General features: G+C 35.7%; 1 protein-coding gene across 2 annotated transcripts in view; it reads right to left on the bottom strand.

The window, feature by feature from the left end:
* Window positions 1-18,984, bottom strand: part of KIF4A (kinesin family member 4A) — a 125,200-nt gene that overhangs the window by 48,294 nt on the left and 57,922 nt on the right. For both annotated transcript variants that reach the window (XM_079124896.1, XM_079124895.1), the window contains exons 14-18: window positions 17,773-17,829; window positions 16,596-16,781; window positions 10,419-10,522; window positions 9,126-9,270; window positions 8,072-8,182 (exon numbers count right to left, since the gene is read on the bottom strand). In XM_079124896.1, coding sequence (XP_078981022.1) covers window positions 8,072-8,182; window positions 9,126-9,270; window positions 10,419-10,522; window positions 16,596-16,781; window positions 17,773-17,829 — 603 coding nt within the window. The remainder of the gene's footprint in view (window positions 1-8,071; window positions 8,183-9,125; window positions 9,271-10,418; window positions 10,523-16,595; window positions 16,782-17,772; window positions 17,830-18,984) is intronic.

Consider the following 18,984-nt stretch of genomic DNA (forward strand, 5'->3'; position numbering starts at 1 on the left):
GAAAATTACTATCAAGTGACATCATAGTGCAGCACATTACTCACATGTGTGTGCTGTGTAAGCTTACTACACTGGCAATCATATAAAAATATAACACATAAAATTATGTCTTGATAATGATAATAAAGGACTATGTTACTGGTTTATGTATTTACTATACCATATTTTATCATTATTTTAGAGTACACCTCTATTTACAAAAAAAAGTATGTGGTCTCACACATTTTGTTTACTGTGTCTTTGATTGGCTTATACCATACAGGTTTGTGTAAGTATACATATACTCTGATGTTTGAAGAATGATGAAATCACCTAATGATGCATTGTTCAGAATGTATCCTCATTGTTGAGTTACACCTGATGAAAACTGTTACATATTCCTGATGGATTGACCCTTTATTGTCCCTCTTTATCTCTAGTAACATTCTGTGTTTTAAACTATTTTGTTTGGTGTCAGTACAGTCACTTGAGATTTTATGGTTGATGTTTGAATGGTAGATCTCTTTATATACTTCTACTTTCAATTTATTTGTACCTTTGATTCTACTGTGTGTCTTCTATGGAGAGTATATCTTGTTATAGATCTTTTTTTATCCGACTCTGTTAATTTCTGCCTTTTGATTGTTAATCCAGTCATATTTAATGTTATAATTTTCCATTCATAAAACTTAAAGTGGATTAATTTAAGGGGAAATGCTCTTTTCCTTTAATATTAACTCAAATAAACATGAATATATTAGATTAAGTTCATGAAACACAAAAGCAAGACAAAGTACACTACTTGTATTTTATTATAGAAATAAAAGTGGCAAAAAGTGATTTATCTTTTCTAATAAACAAAAGTAGTAAATTTATTTAATCCTAATAAAATTTCTCAAATGCTTGACTCAAGCAAGAAAATAGTCTGGCAATTTCTATTTTGAGAGAGTGACAGTTTCAGTTTTAGGTTTCTCTCTGGGCCTTATTCTACATAATTTCATTTTTTCAAGGTATATATGGGCTGCTTCCTTTTGTTTGTACTATTATTTTCCTTACTTATTTCATAAAATACAGAGGTAGAACAGATCTCCATATCTCAAAAGAGCATATGCTGGTAGGACTATAATAATACAAATAGCAAGGAAAATTTCCTGCTTTCCTTAATTATTAGAAAGTCATTTATCTCTCTGCAGGCACATCTACAGCAATATTTGTACCACATATTTAAAATTTCCTGCTGGGCATGGTGGCACACGAGGATAATTGCAGCATCTAGGGAGGTCAAGGCAGGAAGACCACAAGTTCAAAGCCAGCCTCAGCAACTTAGTGAGGCCCTAAGCAACTTGGTGAGACCCTGTCTCAAAATAAAATACAAAAAGGACTGGGGATGTGACTCAGTGATTAAGTGCCCCTGTGTTCAATCCCTGGTACCAAATAATAATAATAATAATGATAATGATATTAATAAAATAAAATTTCCAACCTGACAGTGCAATATAAAATGGGGGAATGACAAAGGGGGAAATCAATAGATTATAATAATAAATGGCCTAAACCAATTCTCTTATGTTACAAAGCTTTTATACTTAATTTTCTTAATATAAAAGGATTTGCTGTAGTTCAAATATATAAACTGAACATCAAAACATCGCAAAGTTAAACTCTAGAAACAACAGTTTAACATTCAAACAGGAGTACAATTTGCTGGGAACACCCAGAAAGGTAATCTTTTTTGTTTAAATGAGATTATTGATAAAGATTATCTCATGACAAAGTGTGTTTCACCAGCAGTTCTATTTTGGCCTATTATCTTAATGACTGTGGTTCTAAACTTGAGAAGAAATTGCTAAATAAATCTTCTCTTAGGCTAAATAAGACTTGTCCAATAATTCAAAGGAAATAATCAAGGCATCTAAGTTAAAAAAATTAAATTGCTCTTTAGAGATGAAGAAGCATGTCCATTATCTCTGGAATATAAAAATAATTTAGTGTTTTACTCACTTTATAAAAAAGCAAAACAAAACAAACCTCAGCTTAGGTGTTCTTGGAATCTGACACTTGCATCTTCCTCTTCCAAATTCAAATCATAAATGCTCTTTAAAAATCTTCCACGTATACTACTATAAGCAAGAATATCATCAGAAGTCACAGACTTCTATACCCCATAAAAGGATTATCTTTTTGTTTCAAGGTTTTAGATTTCCTAGAAACAGCTCATATTTGAGAATGTCTGTTAACCATGCCACACAAAGAAAATAAATATTTCAAAAGGGTTCTCTGTTCAGAAACTGTTCACAAATGCTTCTCTTTATCAGTTTTACAATAGTTTCATTAATGTACATCTATCTAAAAGCCTGAAAATTGGCTCATGCAAGCATTTTGAATTAGTAGATTTCTCCTGTGGAAGGGTACTCAGTATTATTTTGTCTTGTGAGCTTGGAGGCAATGGGAATTGGGGGTGAACCCTGGCAATCCAAGGTCAGCATCATATGCCACCATCACTTTATGTCTCTCCTCTTTTACACAGTCCAGTATAAGATAGCCTTTAGCATTTTGTAAAATTCTGTCTATATCTTTTAAGTGTTGGTCATATTCTTGGATTAGCTTCTTGAACTCTGATTCTTTGATAAACAGAGTACTTCATTTGCAGGACTGCCAATCCCAGTATCTTCCACAAGCTTTCAGTTTTACATTTGTCATTAAATAAATTGGGTATTATAAATCTGGTCTCTTTCTAAAGTGTCCTGAAGTCAGCTTTGATTGTGATGTACTTGTTTCTGTTATCTTTTTCAACTTCATCAAATATTTCTTTTACCTTTCACTGAGGAGAAATTTAAACACCAAAGATCTTCCTTAATAATTTGTTTTTATTTCTTTCCACCTGGAAATTAACAGGTAATCACAGAAATCTCATCCAAAAGATGCCTAAAATGTTCACTTCTGTGGCAAGTGCTTTACCATGTTCATTAAGCTTGTCGTTCTCTTCTTTCACAAAGACCTAGATTCCTAGATTCCCAGGGGCTATCTTTTTAGAGTCCTCTGTCTATCAGAACACACAGAGTAATGTAATACTGAGGAGTAATGCAGAAGGACTTTTCAAGAAACTTTCAAGATATCTACCAGATCAGATCTCCAGTTCTACATTGCATAGTGTGTGTGTGTGTGTGTGTGTGTGTGTGTGTTTTGGGGAGGGTACTGGGATTGAATCCAGAGGTGCTCTACCCCTAAGCTACACCCCCAGTCCCTTTTATTTTGAGACAGTGTCTCACCATGTTGGCAAGGCTGGCCTTGAGATCCTCTTGCTTCAGCCCTTCCAGTAGCTGGCATTCTAGATATGCAACACCACACCTAGCTGTAATACTTTTTAAACATATTTATTGAGATGTAATTAATATGTCATACATTAAAAATCTACAATTCATCTGGGCACGGTGGAGCATACCTATAACCCCAGTGGCTCAGGAGGGTGGAGGCAGCAGGATTGCAAGTTCAAAGCCAGCCTCAGTAACTTAGTGAGAACCTTTCTCAAAATAAAAAAATAAAACAGGGTGGGGATGTGGTCAGTGGTTAAGCATACCTGGGTTCAATCCCCAGTACCAAAAAATAAAATAAGATAAAAATTCAATGGATTTGATTATATTCACAGAGTTGTACAACGAATACCATGCTCTAACTTGAAGATATTTCTATCACCCTGAAAAGAAATTCCATATACATTAGCAGTTTCTCTCCATTCCACTCACAGCCCTAGGGAGCCATTGATCTTTCACCTATTCTGAACATTTCATATAAAAAGAATCATACAATATGTGATCTTTTGTGACTGGCTTTTTTCACGTAACAATATTTTCAAAGATCATCTATGTGTAGCATGTATCAGTCCCTTATTTATTTTTATTGCTGAATAATACTTAATTTGTGAATATACCACATTTATTTATCCATTTATCAGTTGATGAATAATTGGATTATTTCCACTTCTGGCTATTATGAATAACAGGTACTATGAACATTCATATGTAAGTTTTTTAATAGAAATGTCTTCAATTCTTTTGGCTATAAGCCTAGTAGTAGAGATTCTAAATCATACAGTATCTTTGTTTAATGTTTTGAGCAACTGATAGTCTGTTTTCCAAAGTGGCTGCTCCATTTCACATTCCAACTAGCAGTTTCAGTTTCTTTGCATTTTCATCAACAAGTGTTACAATTTTAAATTATACCCATTCTAGTGGATGTGAAGTGACTATTTCATTGTGATTTGACTTGCATCTCCCTGATGATTAATCGTCTAAAGCATTTTTTCAAGTGCTAACAGGCTACTTGTTATAGTGGGGTTTTTTTGTTTGTTTCTTACAAACACTAGTGACACAGAAACATTTTCAAAACTCTGGGTGTTTTCCAGCATTAAGGCAATGGTTTTGATGTGCTTTGCTTTGCACTCTGATGTACCATGATATATCTTCTGAATCTTCTGATATTTTGCCAAAGTTGGACTGCCTATTGTCCATTGCCTAAACTCAATAAAACACATGTAAGCTTTGAACAAAATTTAGAATAATGATATAGTTAAGATTTTGTGGCAGTCTGGATGTGGCTCAGTGGTAGAGTGCTTGCCTAGCATGTAGGAGGCCCAGGGATCCATCCCCAGCACTTCAAACAAAAAGCAAACAAAAAAGAATTGGTTAAAGCAAGTGTTTTCTCTAACTCCTTGAGCTGCTTATTGCCTGGAGCAATTATCAGCTGAATTATATCCTCTTTGGTGGCATTTCTGTTTCTTTCAAATTCTTCCTTTAATAGCCCTTCAGGTATTAGTGGTCAGCATAATTTGGAATGTGCCAAATTGCTTGGGAAATCTTTCATCTTTACCATTAGTGTCAATGGGGGTAAGAAGTATGTGGCCACATGGACCACAATAGGGTATGCCACTGGAGCACATAATGTTACTGATATTGTTGAATTTATGTTTTAATGTTTGCTTTTTGTTTTCTGTATGTTCCATACTTTTTGTTCTTCTGTTCTTTACTGCTTTCTTTTGCAATAATGAATATTTTCTAATTTAATACTAATTCCTTAATGATTATTTCACTATATCATGAGTTCTTTTCTTATTGACTGATTGAGTACTTACAGTAAACATCCTTTTAAATTCTTTTTATTTGATCTAATTAGTTATACATGATAGTGGAATATATTTTGATATTATACATATATGTAGTATAACTTCTCATTCATCAGGTTGTACATAATGAAGAATTACACTGGTTGTATAATCATATATGCACATAGGATAGTAATGTCCAATTTATTCTACTATCTTTCCCATTCCCATTCCCATTCCCCCTCCCTTCCCTTGATTCCCCTTTTTCTAATCCGAAGTATTTCTATTCTTCCCTAGTCCCTCCATGCTTACTGTGAAATTAGCATCCACATATCAGAGAGAACATTGGGCATTTGGTTTTTTGGGATTGGCTTAGTTCACTTAGCATGATATTCTCCAGTTTCATACATTTATGAGATAATGGCATAAATTCTTTTTTGTTTTTTGGTACCAGGGATTGAATCCTGGGGTGCTTAACCACTGAGATACATCCCTATCCCCTTTAAAAATATATATATATATATTTTGTTCATTGATAGGGTCTCACTAAGTTGCTTACGACCTTGCTAAATTCCTGAGGCTGGCTTTGAACTTGTGATTCTCCTGTGTCAGCCTCCTGAGCCGCTGAGTTACAGGCATGTGCCACTGCACCTGGCCTCGCAAATTCTTTTTTTAAAAGATTAAAAAGAAAAAAAAATATATATATATATTACCATTAGTAATATATTAGTAATATATATTAGTAATATATAGTAATATATTACCATTAGTCAATGGGGGTAAGAAGGATGTGGTTGTGGTTGTTGTTGTGGTTGATGGACCTTTATTTTATTTTGTGGTTGTTGTTGTTGATGGACCTTTATTTTATTCATTTATTTATATGCAATACTGAGGATAGAATCCAGTGCCTCACGAATGCTAGGCAAGTGTCTACCACTGAGCCCACAACCCCAGCTGTCACAAATTAATTTTTAGGAAAAGAGATTAAAACTAAGGAATCAAGCTGGGTTTGGTGGCACATGCCTGTAATCCCAGTGGCTGTGGAGGCTGAGGCAGGAGGATCTTGAGTTTAAAGCCAGCCTTAGCAACAGTGAGATGCTAGGCAACTCAGTGAGTCCCTGTATCTAAATAAAATACAAAATAGGGCTGGGGATGTGGCTCATTAGTGGAATGCCCAAGTTCAATCCCCAGTACCCCCAACCCCCGAAAAAAGCCCTAAGGAATCGGAGCAATCCACACTTTGACATTAAGCAGGTAATCCAAAATTCCTAGATTGTTGATGAAGTGAGTAAAAGATGGAGAGAAAGTGGAGAAGAGACAGAATAAAGGACTTGAGAAGCACAGAAAGAAAACATTGTGTCTAGAAGAAATGAAATCTGAAACCCATATCTTTGAATATTTTTACTGTTGTTTCACTTACTGTTCTCATGGAGCCACTAGCCTCCTTAGTTGCTCACCACCAAAATTTCTATCAGTTTTGATCACATATTTGATTTGAACTCCCCAAATTCTGTCCCCAAGTCAAATTGGTCCCCTTACGGACGGCTATATTTTTATGGCCTGCTTCTCCCCTGGGCATAATTTCTGTACTGCTGTTTGGAACTTAGGTGTAGGAACAGCAGCTCATTTCTCCGAGGCATTCTATAAGTAGGGTTCTGAGCAGGAGCAGTACTGAATTCAATATTCTATGTAGCCAGACCTTCGTATTCCTGGCCTGCAACAGAGGTAGAGCTTCTATCCCAGACACAGGTGCTTTGTGGGAAAAGGGATTCCCAGACCTCTTTGGCTACTGTTGCTAGAAATAGAGCTTTAGCAATATGGAACTATGGTGGATGAAACATACCGAAGACTTGCTTCTACTGGAAGAAGACCATAGCTGTAAATTGCGAGCTGGGTGGTAATGAGAGGGAAATGGTCATAGCTCAAATGCCATGGATTCTTGCTGTACTCACTGGCATTTAGTATCTTTTCCTGAATAAATGTTTCCTCATTTGCTATATGCCCTTAGGACAATTTCCAGAGAATTTTTATGGTTGTTTATAAATTTCACCAGTTGTGGTTGTTTTGCTGGGAAGAGTATGAAGTTACTTAAGCTGCCATTCTGAAAGTGCTTCTCCTCTTCTCTCTTGACCTAACACATTACATTATGGCCAATTCTAAAATTTTCTCAAAATTACTGTATTTTTTCCCAATGAGCTTTCCAAGAACCCTGTTGGTACTCTAATTCAAGCCCTTGAAATATTTCTTGATCGTGCAATATTTTCTTAACTTTTGTTCTAGTTTCTGGTTTTTCAATACTTCAGTTTACTCTATAAGTTACTCCCAGGCATATCTTTTTAATATATTTTGTAGTTCACTTTGTTCCTCAGAAACCTTAAACATCTTTGCATTACTAACAAAATAAGTTCAAACTTCTTGGACCTTTGGCAACCCAGGTTTGGCTTACCTTTCAAATGGAATCTTCAACTACTATCCTTGTCCAACTTGGACCACTGACTGGTCCTTATATTTATCTACAAAGTTGTTACCTGTCTTTGTTTCTGCTGTTTCATCTATCTGAAGTGCCCCTACTTATCTCTATTAAAATGCTCCCTATTGGTCAGGACCTGTTCGGACATCATTTTTTTTTTCACCCCAACTGAAAGAGTATTTTACTTTCTCTTAGTTACTGTGGTTCTTAAGGCCCAGGTTTCTTTATTCCTTGTATTTGAAAAACTCATGCTTATGTTTCACCTTCCCCTTTATTTTTTATTTTTTTTGCAGTGCTGGGGATCGAACCCAGGGCCTTGTGCTTGCAAGGCAAGCACTCTACCGACTGAGCTATCTCCCCAGCCCACTACCTTCCCCTTTAGATAAGACATTCTTCAATGCCAAAGCTCATATATTACCCATGGTATTCAGTGGATAATACGTTTCACACAGTAGGCACTTAATACAAAGCTAATAAATTCAGGGGTTTATTAGTTGGGCCTTTGAGAAGTTTTAGTTACTTACTCGTTCTTTTAACTGGATTACTTCTTTGTCTTTTTGTTGTTTCCACTGTCTGAACTTCTCAGCATCCTCTTTCATCTGACGCATTAACTGTACTCGCTGGTTTTTCATCATCTGTAAAAACAAAAACCAGTGCAAATATTAATCACATGTACTTTATTCTAGGATGATATGCAGATGGATATAGTTACTATTAAGAAGAAAGAAAGTCCAGATCCAAGCTAAGAAGGCCACCAACAGATTTTCTGATTAGGCTTGTTTTTTTAATTTTTTTTTAATTTTTTTTTTATTTTATTGTAAACAAATGGGATACATGTTGTTTCTCTGTTTGTACATGGCATAAAGGCATACCATTTGTGTAATCATAAATTTACATAGAGTAATGTTGTTTGATTCATTCTGTTATTTTTTCCCTTCCCCCCACCCCTCCCACCCCTCTTTTCCTTCTATACAGAGCTTCCTTCCTCCATACTTGCCCCCCCCTTGCTTTTTGCACAGGGTTTCTAAGTATAGACTATGCAAGTGAACACTCTGAAGAAATAAAAGAAAAATATACCTACAAGCTAAAACCAGTCCTGAATTCACTGTATAAATGAAAGTTCAAGGAAATATCTATTAAGCCTCAAGGACAAAACCACCTAGCAACCACTATATTCCAAAGGTTTCTGTATAAGACCTCTAACCACCAGTTTCCAGATGTCACAAGTTAAACATTCAATAGCTGAAAATATTCTTCAGGTATCTGTCATCTTGCTATTTTACAAAATTATGCCACATGATCATGGAAGATGATAAGGATATTATCAATAAATATTCAGATGTTTTCCTTCAGTTTCAGAGAATCTAACATTAAATTTGAAAGTAAAAAAAAGAAGAGAAAGTAAATGTCAAAGCAAGGTTTAAATCAGATTCTAGATGACAACTAGCATGATGTCCTACAAAAGGGACATTTATGGAGATTTTCACACTTGAAGTGAAAACACTCTAGTATAATTTGAAATGGAACATCTATGTTTATAAATCCAATGCAGTAAATTTAAGGATGAAAGTTTATTACCCGTATCTCCTGGTTCAGTTTGGAGACAGTATGCTCTGTGGATTCCTTCAGTTTCAGAAGTTTGGATTGTTCATTTAGTTTCTTCTTCAAATCAGCTATTTGATTCTCCAGCTCCTGCAGACGTTTGCGGCGGCGCTCACTCAACCTAAACACAGATACAGTAGGAGTGAAGGCTACCAACAGCAAAGTCAGACTCCAAAAGATAAGCAACTTCTAGGAGCACAACCCTGATATATATATATATATATATATATATATATATATAAATAGTCATCTTTAAAATAACAATTGCCACCCAAACAACCAAAACTGTCTCAATAATGAGAGATTAATACCAGAGTAAAACAACCGAATTTTTGAGTATGCAAAAATGAACTGCTTCAGCATATTCCTTCCTACCACTCTAGGCCAAAAGAATGTTCTCTGAAGATATTTCACTTCGTTTTTGCCAAAAGGAATAAATAAGTCTGACAATTATTGCACAAGTCTGAGACAGAAAAAAATATTAAGCATAACTTTTAGGAACATAAACTTTAGATGCAATGAGAGATAAAATAGTCACTGAGTAAAAGGAAGGTAGAATAGTCAGTAAGCAGGAGTCTAATGGAGAGTAGGAAGTTATGGTTATCTGTCTTAGTTTTATTCTTAACTGATTAAGGGATGGTTAGATTGATTTTTTTCAATCACTAGGCTGGGTATTAATTCTATTCACAAGCTAATTTACTATCAGTGCAGGGGGAAGGAAACTGCTACTGTCCATTAGGTCTGATGATCTTTCTTTTTTGTGGGGGAGGGGTGCTGGGGATTGAACTCAGGGGCACTCAACCACTGAGTCACATCCCCAGCCCTATTTTGTATTTTATTTAGAGACAGGGTCTCACTGAGTTACTTAGTGTCTCACCATCGGTGAGGCTGGCTTTGAACTCCAGATCCTCCTGTCTCAGCCTCCCAAGCTGCTGGGATTACAGTAATAATCTTTCAAAAGCCAGCACACACACTAACATTTATTAATCCTTCCTTGATCATGCCAACCTAAATTGATATCTTCTGCTTCTGAGCTCTTATCACAATTACTGCCTAAGAAATTAATCTGGCCAATTATGTGCTATGTTATAGCATTCTTTCATTGTCATCATATTATATAAAATCTCAATTGCTTAACTTTTCTTGTGCTTATGTCCCTTTTCTACACTAGGTTTAAATATTTTGGCAGTAGTAAATGTCTCCTATTTCTCTATTCCTTCTAAAGCTTCTTATACATAGTAGGGACTTGTTTATTGACTTAATTCTTACTTAGCTTGGTTGACATCCTTCTTTGCTGTCTGAAGTTCAAGAACCAATTCTTCCTTTTCCTTTTGCAGACTGATGACTTCCAATTCCAGATTTTTTATGTTATCCTAGAAAGGTTATATATAGGTCAGAGGGAAAGAAAGGCATTACAAAGCAGAAGAAGAATATCACTTCAACAGCCCATGTTTCCAGGAACTATGAATTAATTTTTACCACTTTAATTGCACACTAAAAACATCTGTTCTTGATTAAATGGAGATTAAAGTTACATAGGAGATTAAAGTTACATAGTAGGCAAAATATGGACTCAGAATCCAGAGGCCTGTGTTTGAAACTTGAGTGCAACACTTATCTAAGTTATCTTATAGAAAGTCACTTTTACCTTAGTTTCTGTGCAGAAAAGAGTTAAGACAGCAGGTCTGAGATTGCTATCATTAAAAAAAGATAGCTTGTGGTCTGGCTCTGGATGTATGTTTGGGAACAAACATTCTGGTAAGGTTCCTGCCATTTCCTAACTGATTACAGTGACTCATTCATGACTGAACTATGCAAACCATGTGACTTACCCTGAACACCTGCCTTCTTTTTGTAAATGTAGAATATTGGTATATACAAGGTAGAGGTAAAAATCTTGAATTCTGAGGGTCAGATGTGCTTCCCTGGTAGAGACCATTTTACACATGATCATAACCCATTAGTGGAGGAATGCAGGGCTTCCTGTGTGACTCCACTAGGAGGGAATTTTGGGGAGCTTGTGCCTGGTTTCCCTCAGACTGTCCAATGGCCTTTGTCTTTGCTGAGTTTTCTTTGTATCCTTTCACTGTAACAATTCTTAACTGTGAGGATGACTACTTGCTGAGTCTTATGAGTGCAACCCTAGTGAATCACTGGACCTAGGGGAGGTCTTGGGTACTCCAAAGAGTTTATCTATGTAAATAATTAACAGTAACATGAGCCAGGCACAGGTATGTGTATACAGAATCCCAGCTACTCAGGAGGCTGAGACAGGAGATTGCTTGAGCCCAGGAGTTTGAGGCCAGCCTGGGCAAAATACTGAGACTGCTCCCAAAATAAACAAACAAACCCCAAATAACACCTACCTCGCAGAGTTTCTAGGAGATTAAATAATATAAAAAGGTAGTGAACTGTATAGAGGGAAAAGAGGGGTGGGAGGGGTGGGGGGGAAGGAAAAATAACAGAATGAATCAAACATCATTACCCTATGTAAATGTATGATTACGTGCAAATGGTATGCTGTTACTCCATGTACAAACAGAAACAACATGTATCCCATTTGTTTACAATAAAAATTAATTAAAATTTTAAAAAATGGGAAAAAAAGAAATAAAAATTGCTTTCAATGAAAAAAAAAAAGGTAATGAAATTTTATACCCTATAAAGAGCTGTACAAATATTTTTATATCATAGCTCTTGCAAACTTACATATTCAATAGCAACTGCAGTTCTGCATATATTTAGAAACTTCTAGAAAGTAAAGTTTGGCAGTTTCCAAGAATGAGAAAACCCAATGACCAGATTCTACCCTGTTCTCAGAACTAAAAATGAAAAGCAACTGGATGAATGAGTGGTTGGTGGCTGAGAAGATTATATAAAGGCCCCAGTTCAGTACTGGATTGACACAAAGAAGCAGAGGCAGGTGAGGCAGGGCTGTATTAGAGAAGCTTTCTACATAGTCTAGGGCTGTTTTCCACACAATGTACAGAGCCACTTCAGTATAACCAATGAAAATTAATCTAATTGCTGTATAGTTACCCTGAATATTTAAACTGGTCAATCATCATTAAATAAATACAAATAATAAATAAATTTTAAAAAGATATATATTCATTTTTACTTATAGAAGTACTTTGTGAAAACTAATCCAGATAATACATGTAAAGGTCAAGTCCCCTTGACTACCCCACCCCTGCCAAAATTCCATCCCCCCTCCAGAAGTAATCACTGTTATCAGCTTGTTGTAGATCTTCCAGACATTTTTCCTAGACAATTATATATGTGCATATTATGTATCTAAACATTTACACATATAAAACGTGCATTATATATTATGTCATATAGATTACATATTATATATTATATGTGTATTATATATGTACTTGTCTAGAATATAAAATATAAGTATATATATAGTATGTGTACATACACATGCATGTGTATGTGTGCCCACCAATTCAAATATTTTTTTTTTTTTTTTTTTTTTTGCGGTGCTGGGGATGGAACCCAGGGCCTTGTGCTTGCAAGGCAAGCACTCTACCAACGAGCTATCTCCCCAGCCCCCTCAAATATGTGTTAAGCATAAACAGAATTACACTTTAGGGGCTGAAGGTGTAACTCAGAGGCAGGGGCCCTAGGTTCAATCCCCAGTACCACACACACACACACACACACACACACACACACACAGAAAAGTCACACTATATGTGTAATATATATTATTCTGTAATTTGCCTTTTTTACTTTATTGAGATTTATTTATACTAGTACATACAGATCTGCCTCTCTTTTTTCTGACATGATAAAACATTCTTATACATGTCTTTTGGGTGCATGTGCTAGGTTTCACTAGCATAGAGAGAAGTTGAATTATAGGGTGAGTGTACACATTTTTAATTGTAACAAACACTGCTAAATTGTCACACAAAGTGGCTATTTTGATTTCTACTCTTGCTATATCACACCCTTGTCAACATGTGATATTATAACACTTCAAAATTGTTACCAATATGGTAGGTGGTACACTTAGTGAGTAACTATCTCACCAACTCCATGGGGGGAATTATTCAAATATTTGAGTCTTGGTTTTACAGCAACTCATGGAAACAACCTTTGTTGATCAGAACCAAAGCCTCCCCCAATTCCTCTATAGCAATTCCTTGCTGTGATAGGAAAATTCTGTTTGGAATGAAAAAGTACAGGAAATTATAAGAAATAATTCTTAGAAAAAGAGAGGTGATGATTTATATGTGAGTAAAAGGTACTATTTACCTAAGAATTTATATCTTCTTAATTTTTAGATTTGGGAGCTCAAGCATATTTGATTTCAAGAATAAAAGGACTAGATATATACTATAGCTACTACACAGCTCATTACCCATACCTTCTTACAAGGTTAGAAATACACTGTTGGAACTCATATCTCATGTTTCTAGGCAAGAGCTGGTTGGAATGCAAATTGGTGCAACCATTATGGAAAGCATTATGGAGATTCCTCAGAAAACTTGGAATGCAACCATCATTTGACCCAGTTATCCCACTCCTCAGTTTATACCCAAAGGACTTAGAATCAATATACTATAGTGACACAGCCACATCAATGTTTAGAGCAGCTCAATTCACAGTAGCTAAACTATGGAAGCAACCTAGATGCCCTTCAACAGATGAATGGATAAAGAAAATGTGATATATATATATATATATATATATATATATATATATATATATATATATATATATATATCACATACACACACACACACACACACACACACACACATGATGGAATAGTACTCAGCTTAAAAGAATGAAATTCTGGCATTTTCTGGTAAATGGATGGAGTTAGAGAATATGATGTTAAGCAAAATAAGCCAAACCCAAAAAACCAAAGGCTGAATATATTCTCTGATATGTGGATGCTAATTCACAATAAGGGGGGGATAGGGAAGAATAGTTACTTTATAATAGGTAGAGGGGAGTGAAGGGAGGGGAAGGGATATGGGGAAAGGAATGATAGTCGAGTGAAATAGACATTATTACCTCATGTACATATATGACTGCATGACCCATGTGATGCTACAATATGTATAATCAGAAAAATGAGAGATTACATTCCATTTATGTAAATCTATCAAAATGTATAAATGCATTCTACTGTCATGTACAACTAATTAGAGCAAATAAAATAAAAAAAATAAAAAAGAGTAAAAGAAGAAAGGAATAATTTCTCAGCCTCACTATTAATTTTTTGTTCATCCTGGAAAAGCCAAAATATTTGACCTAAAAAAGGCTACACTGCATGTCTTCTTAACACAGAAGCCTGAGCTACATATCTAACTTACTCCTTCCTGCAATCCCACTAAAAATGACCCCCAAAGCTGCTTAAATTAGCAAGAATGAAAGAGAAGAGGAAGGCAGCTGAGAGATACCAAAAGACTTTTAGAAGAGGAAAACAGCTGGGTAAATAGTAACTGACTTCCAGAATGGAAAATGTTAAAATATAATTCTTACATGATAAATGGCAAGAAGCAGCAAGACAATTTGTTTCACAAAACAAGGGAAAGGAGTAGAGGCTCCCTTTCTGGAGTGCCTGATCCCCACAGGATGGATACACAGACACCAGACAGAGCTAAAAGCAAACATGAAGTACCATACTGCTCATAGTGATTCAATACAAGTGTGCATATGACTGGAGCAATTCCAACTCACTTATTTCCTCTGGGTTACCAGAATGGTGGCACCCTACCATTCTGCCTACACAATTCCAGGCAGGAGAACGAAAGATTTCTTTATGGAAACTGATTAGCCCAAGGGAAACTCATGCATATAGATCTTCTATTGGTTTTTAGTGCCCCATTCCTAAATCTGAATATACAACCATAGATTACTAGAAATTTGAGGAAAGCTTTGTAAATATAAGGGAGACTAAAAGAAGCACATTAAAGGAAATGTGGAGAAAAAAGGCAAGGCAGGGAGAAGAAAATCTTGACTACTTTCCTTATAAATGGGCAGTGCATTCGTGACAAAGAATAGAAAACTATAAAAAGAACAACTAGAGGATCAAAAAAATCTTGGAAATAAAAGAACTTACCAGAAGGAGTAGAAGGAAATCTCCCAGAGAGTGAAATATAAGACAAAGAAATAGAAAATAGGAGGGAGATGGAGATATAGTTCAGTTGGTAGAGTGCTTGCCTTGGAAGTACAAGACCCTGGGTTCAATTCCCAGCACTGCAAAAAAAGGAAAAAAAAATATGGAAAGAAAATAGGAAGGAGGAAGCAAAAGATCCAATGCCCAATTAAGAGAAGTGTAAGAGAAAATGTAGAGAAATGATACAAGAAATGACACAAAGCAATGATATAGGAAAATTTCCCAGAATAGGGAAACTACACATTCTTAGATTGAAAGGCTCCATTAAGCACCAAGCACAATCAATGAGAACAGACTAAGGTACATCTTTGTGAAATTAAGTAACACCAGAGGACAAAGGAAAGATCCAGAAAATTTCCAGAGGGGAAAAAAATACAGGTCAAATACAAAGAATAAGAATCATAATGGACTTCTCAACAGCAACAATGGAAATAGAAGACAAAGCAAGGCCTTCAGGGCTGGGGATATAGCTCAGTTGGTAGAGTGCTTGCCTCACAAGCACAAGGCCCTGGGTTCAATCCCCAGCACTGGGGAAAAAAAAAAGCAAGCAAGGCCTTCAAAATTCTAAAGAGAAACAATTTTCATAGAATTCTAAATCTAGCTAAACTAACAAGTCTAAAGAATGAAAAAAAAGCTATTTTTAGGCATGCAAAATTTTAAAACCATTGTCTTGCATGTATGCTTTCTCAGAAAGTTATTGGGGTTTTATATTCTACCAAAACAAAGAGGTATCCCAAGATGGAGAAAGACATAGAACTTGTTTCAATAAAAATGAGGAGTGAAGCAATACCCAGGATGATAATCTGAGGTTGATGGCTAGGCAGTAGGCACAGGAAAAGTGAACAGGACAGATAGAGACCTGGTTAGTAATTAGCAAGGGCCACTATGAACCACCACTAGGAAAAAGTTTAGCCATTTGTCAAGTCATATAATATCCACTACTAGTCTTTTTGTAATTCATACTATAACCCAGGGCATCTACTAAGAGATAAGCCTTTCTCAGAAACCAAGCAAATTTATTAGAACTCAATTTCTCCATGAATTAGAACCACATCTACTACAATATTATCAAATCATTTATTAAATTCCTATGACATAAGTAAGGTATTACAATAAATGGAACAAAATTGTAGATCCCATATCTTGAATATATCCCTTTTGTAAACAAACAATTCCAGTTGTACCATGCACATCACGTTATCTGTTATCACCAAAATTAATGTGCTTGGGTTTTTTTTTTTTCCTATTCAATTAAAGATGGTAGACATGAACAAATGCTGTCCTAGAAAATAGTTTACCTGGTACTGAAATTGAATGGGCTGTAATTGGTTGTCATTCTGAGTCATCTTCCTAGCTAGGGCTTCTTTCAGTGCAAGAGCTTTATTCAACTCAATCAGCTCCTTCGACATCTGAGCTTGGCGTAGAGCATGTTGAGTGGTGAAAGCATCTGAAGACCTGCTGGTTTCTGGACTGGTTTCATCTTGCTGGAAAAGATAGTAATCAGGATAATCTAGACAATAGTTTGTAAGAAAAACTAGAAATTGGAGTTCCTTAGGTACTATTTCATCAAGTCTCATAGCCCTTTCACTATTAGCAATATCTCTGTTCCTTCACTGCTATGGCTTTTCATATAAGATTTGCTTTAAACATCTGAAATAAATTAAGCTAGCCTATTTCCCTGCTCACGTAAATACCCTTTTATATATTTTAGCTCTTTTAAAGCCAGCTGTTTTCTTGCTCTTTCCTTTATTGACATAGCCAGGATTCCTCACTTTTAACTTCATGTAAACGAGTCCTTAGAAGACAGAAGGCACTGGAAATGGCACTTTGGAAATGGTGGAAATGGAGAAGAGGGTTCGTTTATTCTCACACAGCTGACTATTAGTACCTCACTTATCCCTTATCTTCTTTCTTTCATAATATGAAAACTACCAATATATATTCAAAGTCTATCTCAAGCAAACCATTGCCTGGCTTTTCATTTTGACTTTATTCTGGAACATCTAATACATTTTATCTATCTTTGAGATCTGAACACTCAATATACTTTCCTTGTTTCTTTTAGCCCCTAACCATTCTATCATTTGAAAAGGATGCTGAAAAAAAATTATCTATTTCTCCTCTAATTTTTTTGGCTTTGCCATAATTTCCTAATATGTTCCTCTCCTCATTTTAACTTGCTTAACAGTTGATACAGAATCCTAGCATCCAACAATAAGTAAGTCACATTGAAAATTTGGAATGTGATATCCCTGAGAAGACTTGCTACCAATTACCAGTTATATTATTAGATATAGGGCCTATCTACATTAGGGATTTTATGAAACTGAGATTTACACTGAAGATTTCTGCATTTCCAGGGTATTCTATGGCCAATGGTAGTAATCACAGATTTTCTTCTTCAGTCAAGTGATAAATTATAGGAAATGGCACAGTTAGAGCTCCTGGTTCCACACAAAAGGGCCAATTACTTACAGTTTCTGGTTCCACCGCAGTATCAATGGCTGCAGTCATGCAAGCAACAGTTTCATCCTACAGTGACAAATGTTTCGATTTAGGAAAAGATTCTGAAGTAAAGTTCACTAGTGGATTTTACATTGCTTATTTAATTTTTTTTTCAAGTACACACAGAGACCATTTAAGATGCTGAACCCATTTTGTAGTCACAGATATCCTAACAGCCATATGTTTCCATTTTCCACCTCTCCAGAGTCTTTCTTCTTCATAAAGGGCAATTGTGAAAGTCTTGGTAAGAAAAAAAAAATAAGGTCATGTGGTAACTGACATATTTATTGCACTTCTCCTGCTCTGCCAGAGATCCCTGAGCAAGAATGAAACCCTCAGCCATTTCAGCAGGCCAAAATTTAACCCATTTAATAGACTCTACCTTTTCTTTTTGTTTCTACCACTAAGTCTACCTCTATTAATGTACAAGTCTAGCCACTTCTTATAAACATACCAACTTAAGAAGAGACATGTAAAATAAGGGAAATGCACAAGAAATGTGGATAGAATGGTTATTTTTGATTTTTATTTTATAGTCAGTCAAGATAGCAAGATCTTACTCTGTAAGAAAAAAGTAACCTGTGTGGGTACCCCAGAGAAATGTGTCCATGAAGTCAGACAAATGTGATATAGCTCTGTCCCTCATATAGGTAAGAACTAATCATATGCCAGGTGAGGTGACATATGCCTGTAATCCCAGGAATTTAGGAGGCTGAGGCAGGAGGATCACAAGTTCAAGATCAACCCCAACAATTTTGTGAGGCCCTAAGCAACTCAGTGAGATCTTGTGTCAAAATAAAAAGGGCTGGGGATGTAGCTCAGTGGTAAGTTGTTCCTGGGTTCAATACCCAGTACCAAAACAAGGAAACGAAAAACTGATCATAGGAAGTTACTCTGGGTAGTTAATTGGATAGTTAGGAGGAGGTAAGAGGAAGACACTAGTTCTCTCCTGGGAGAATGACAAATTCCTTTTTTGGGCATTAGAATAACAAACACTCAGAAAAGAAACCTAAAACAATTTATTAGGACTAATTTGTTTATGAACTATCTCATGAACAAGCTCTGTTTTCACCACTGGAATTTAGGCTTTATTTGGCATTGTAACATGGATTACTGCTTTAAGTGATTTTGGAAAGCCCTGCGAGGAAAGTATTATTGCCAGGAAGTCACATGATTAAGGTG

This window comes from Sciurus vulgaris (genome assembly GCF_902686455.1).
Source record: "Sciurus vulgaris genome assembly, chromosome: X".
Lineage (NCBI taxonomy): Eukaryota > Metazoa > Chordata > Mammalia > Rodentia > Sciuridae > Sciurus > Sciurus vulgaris.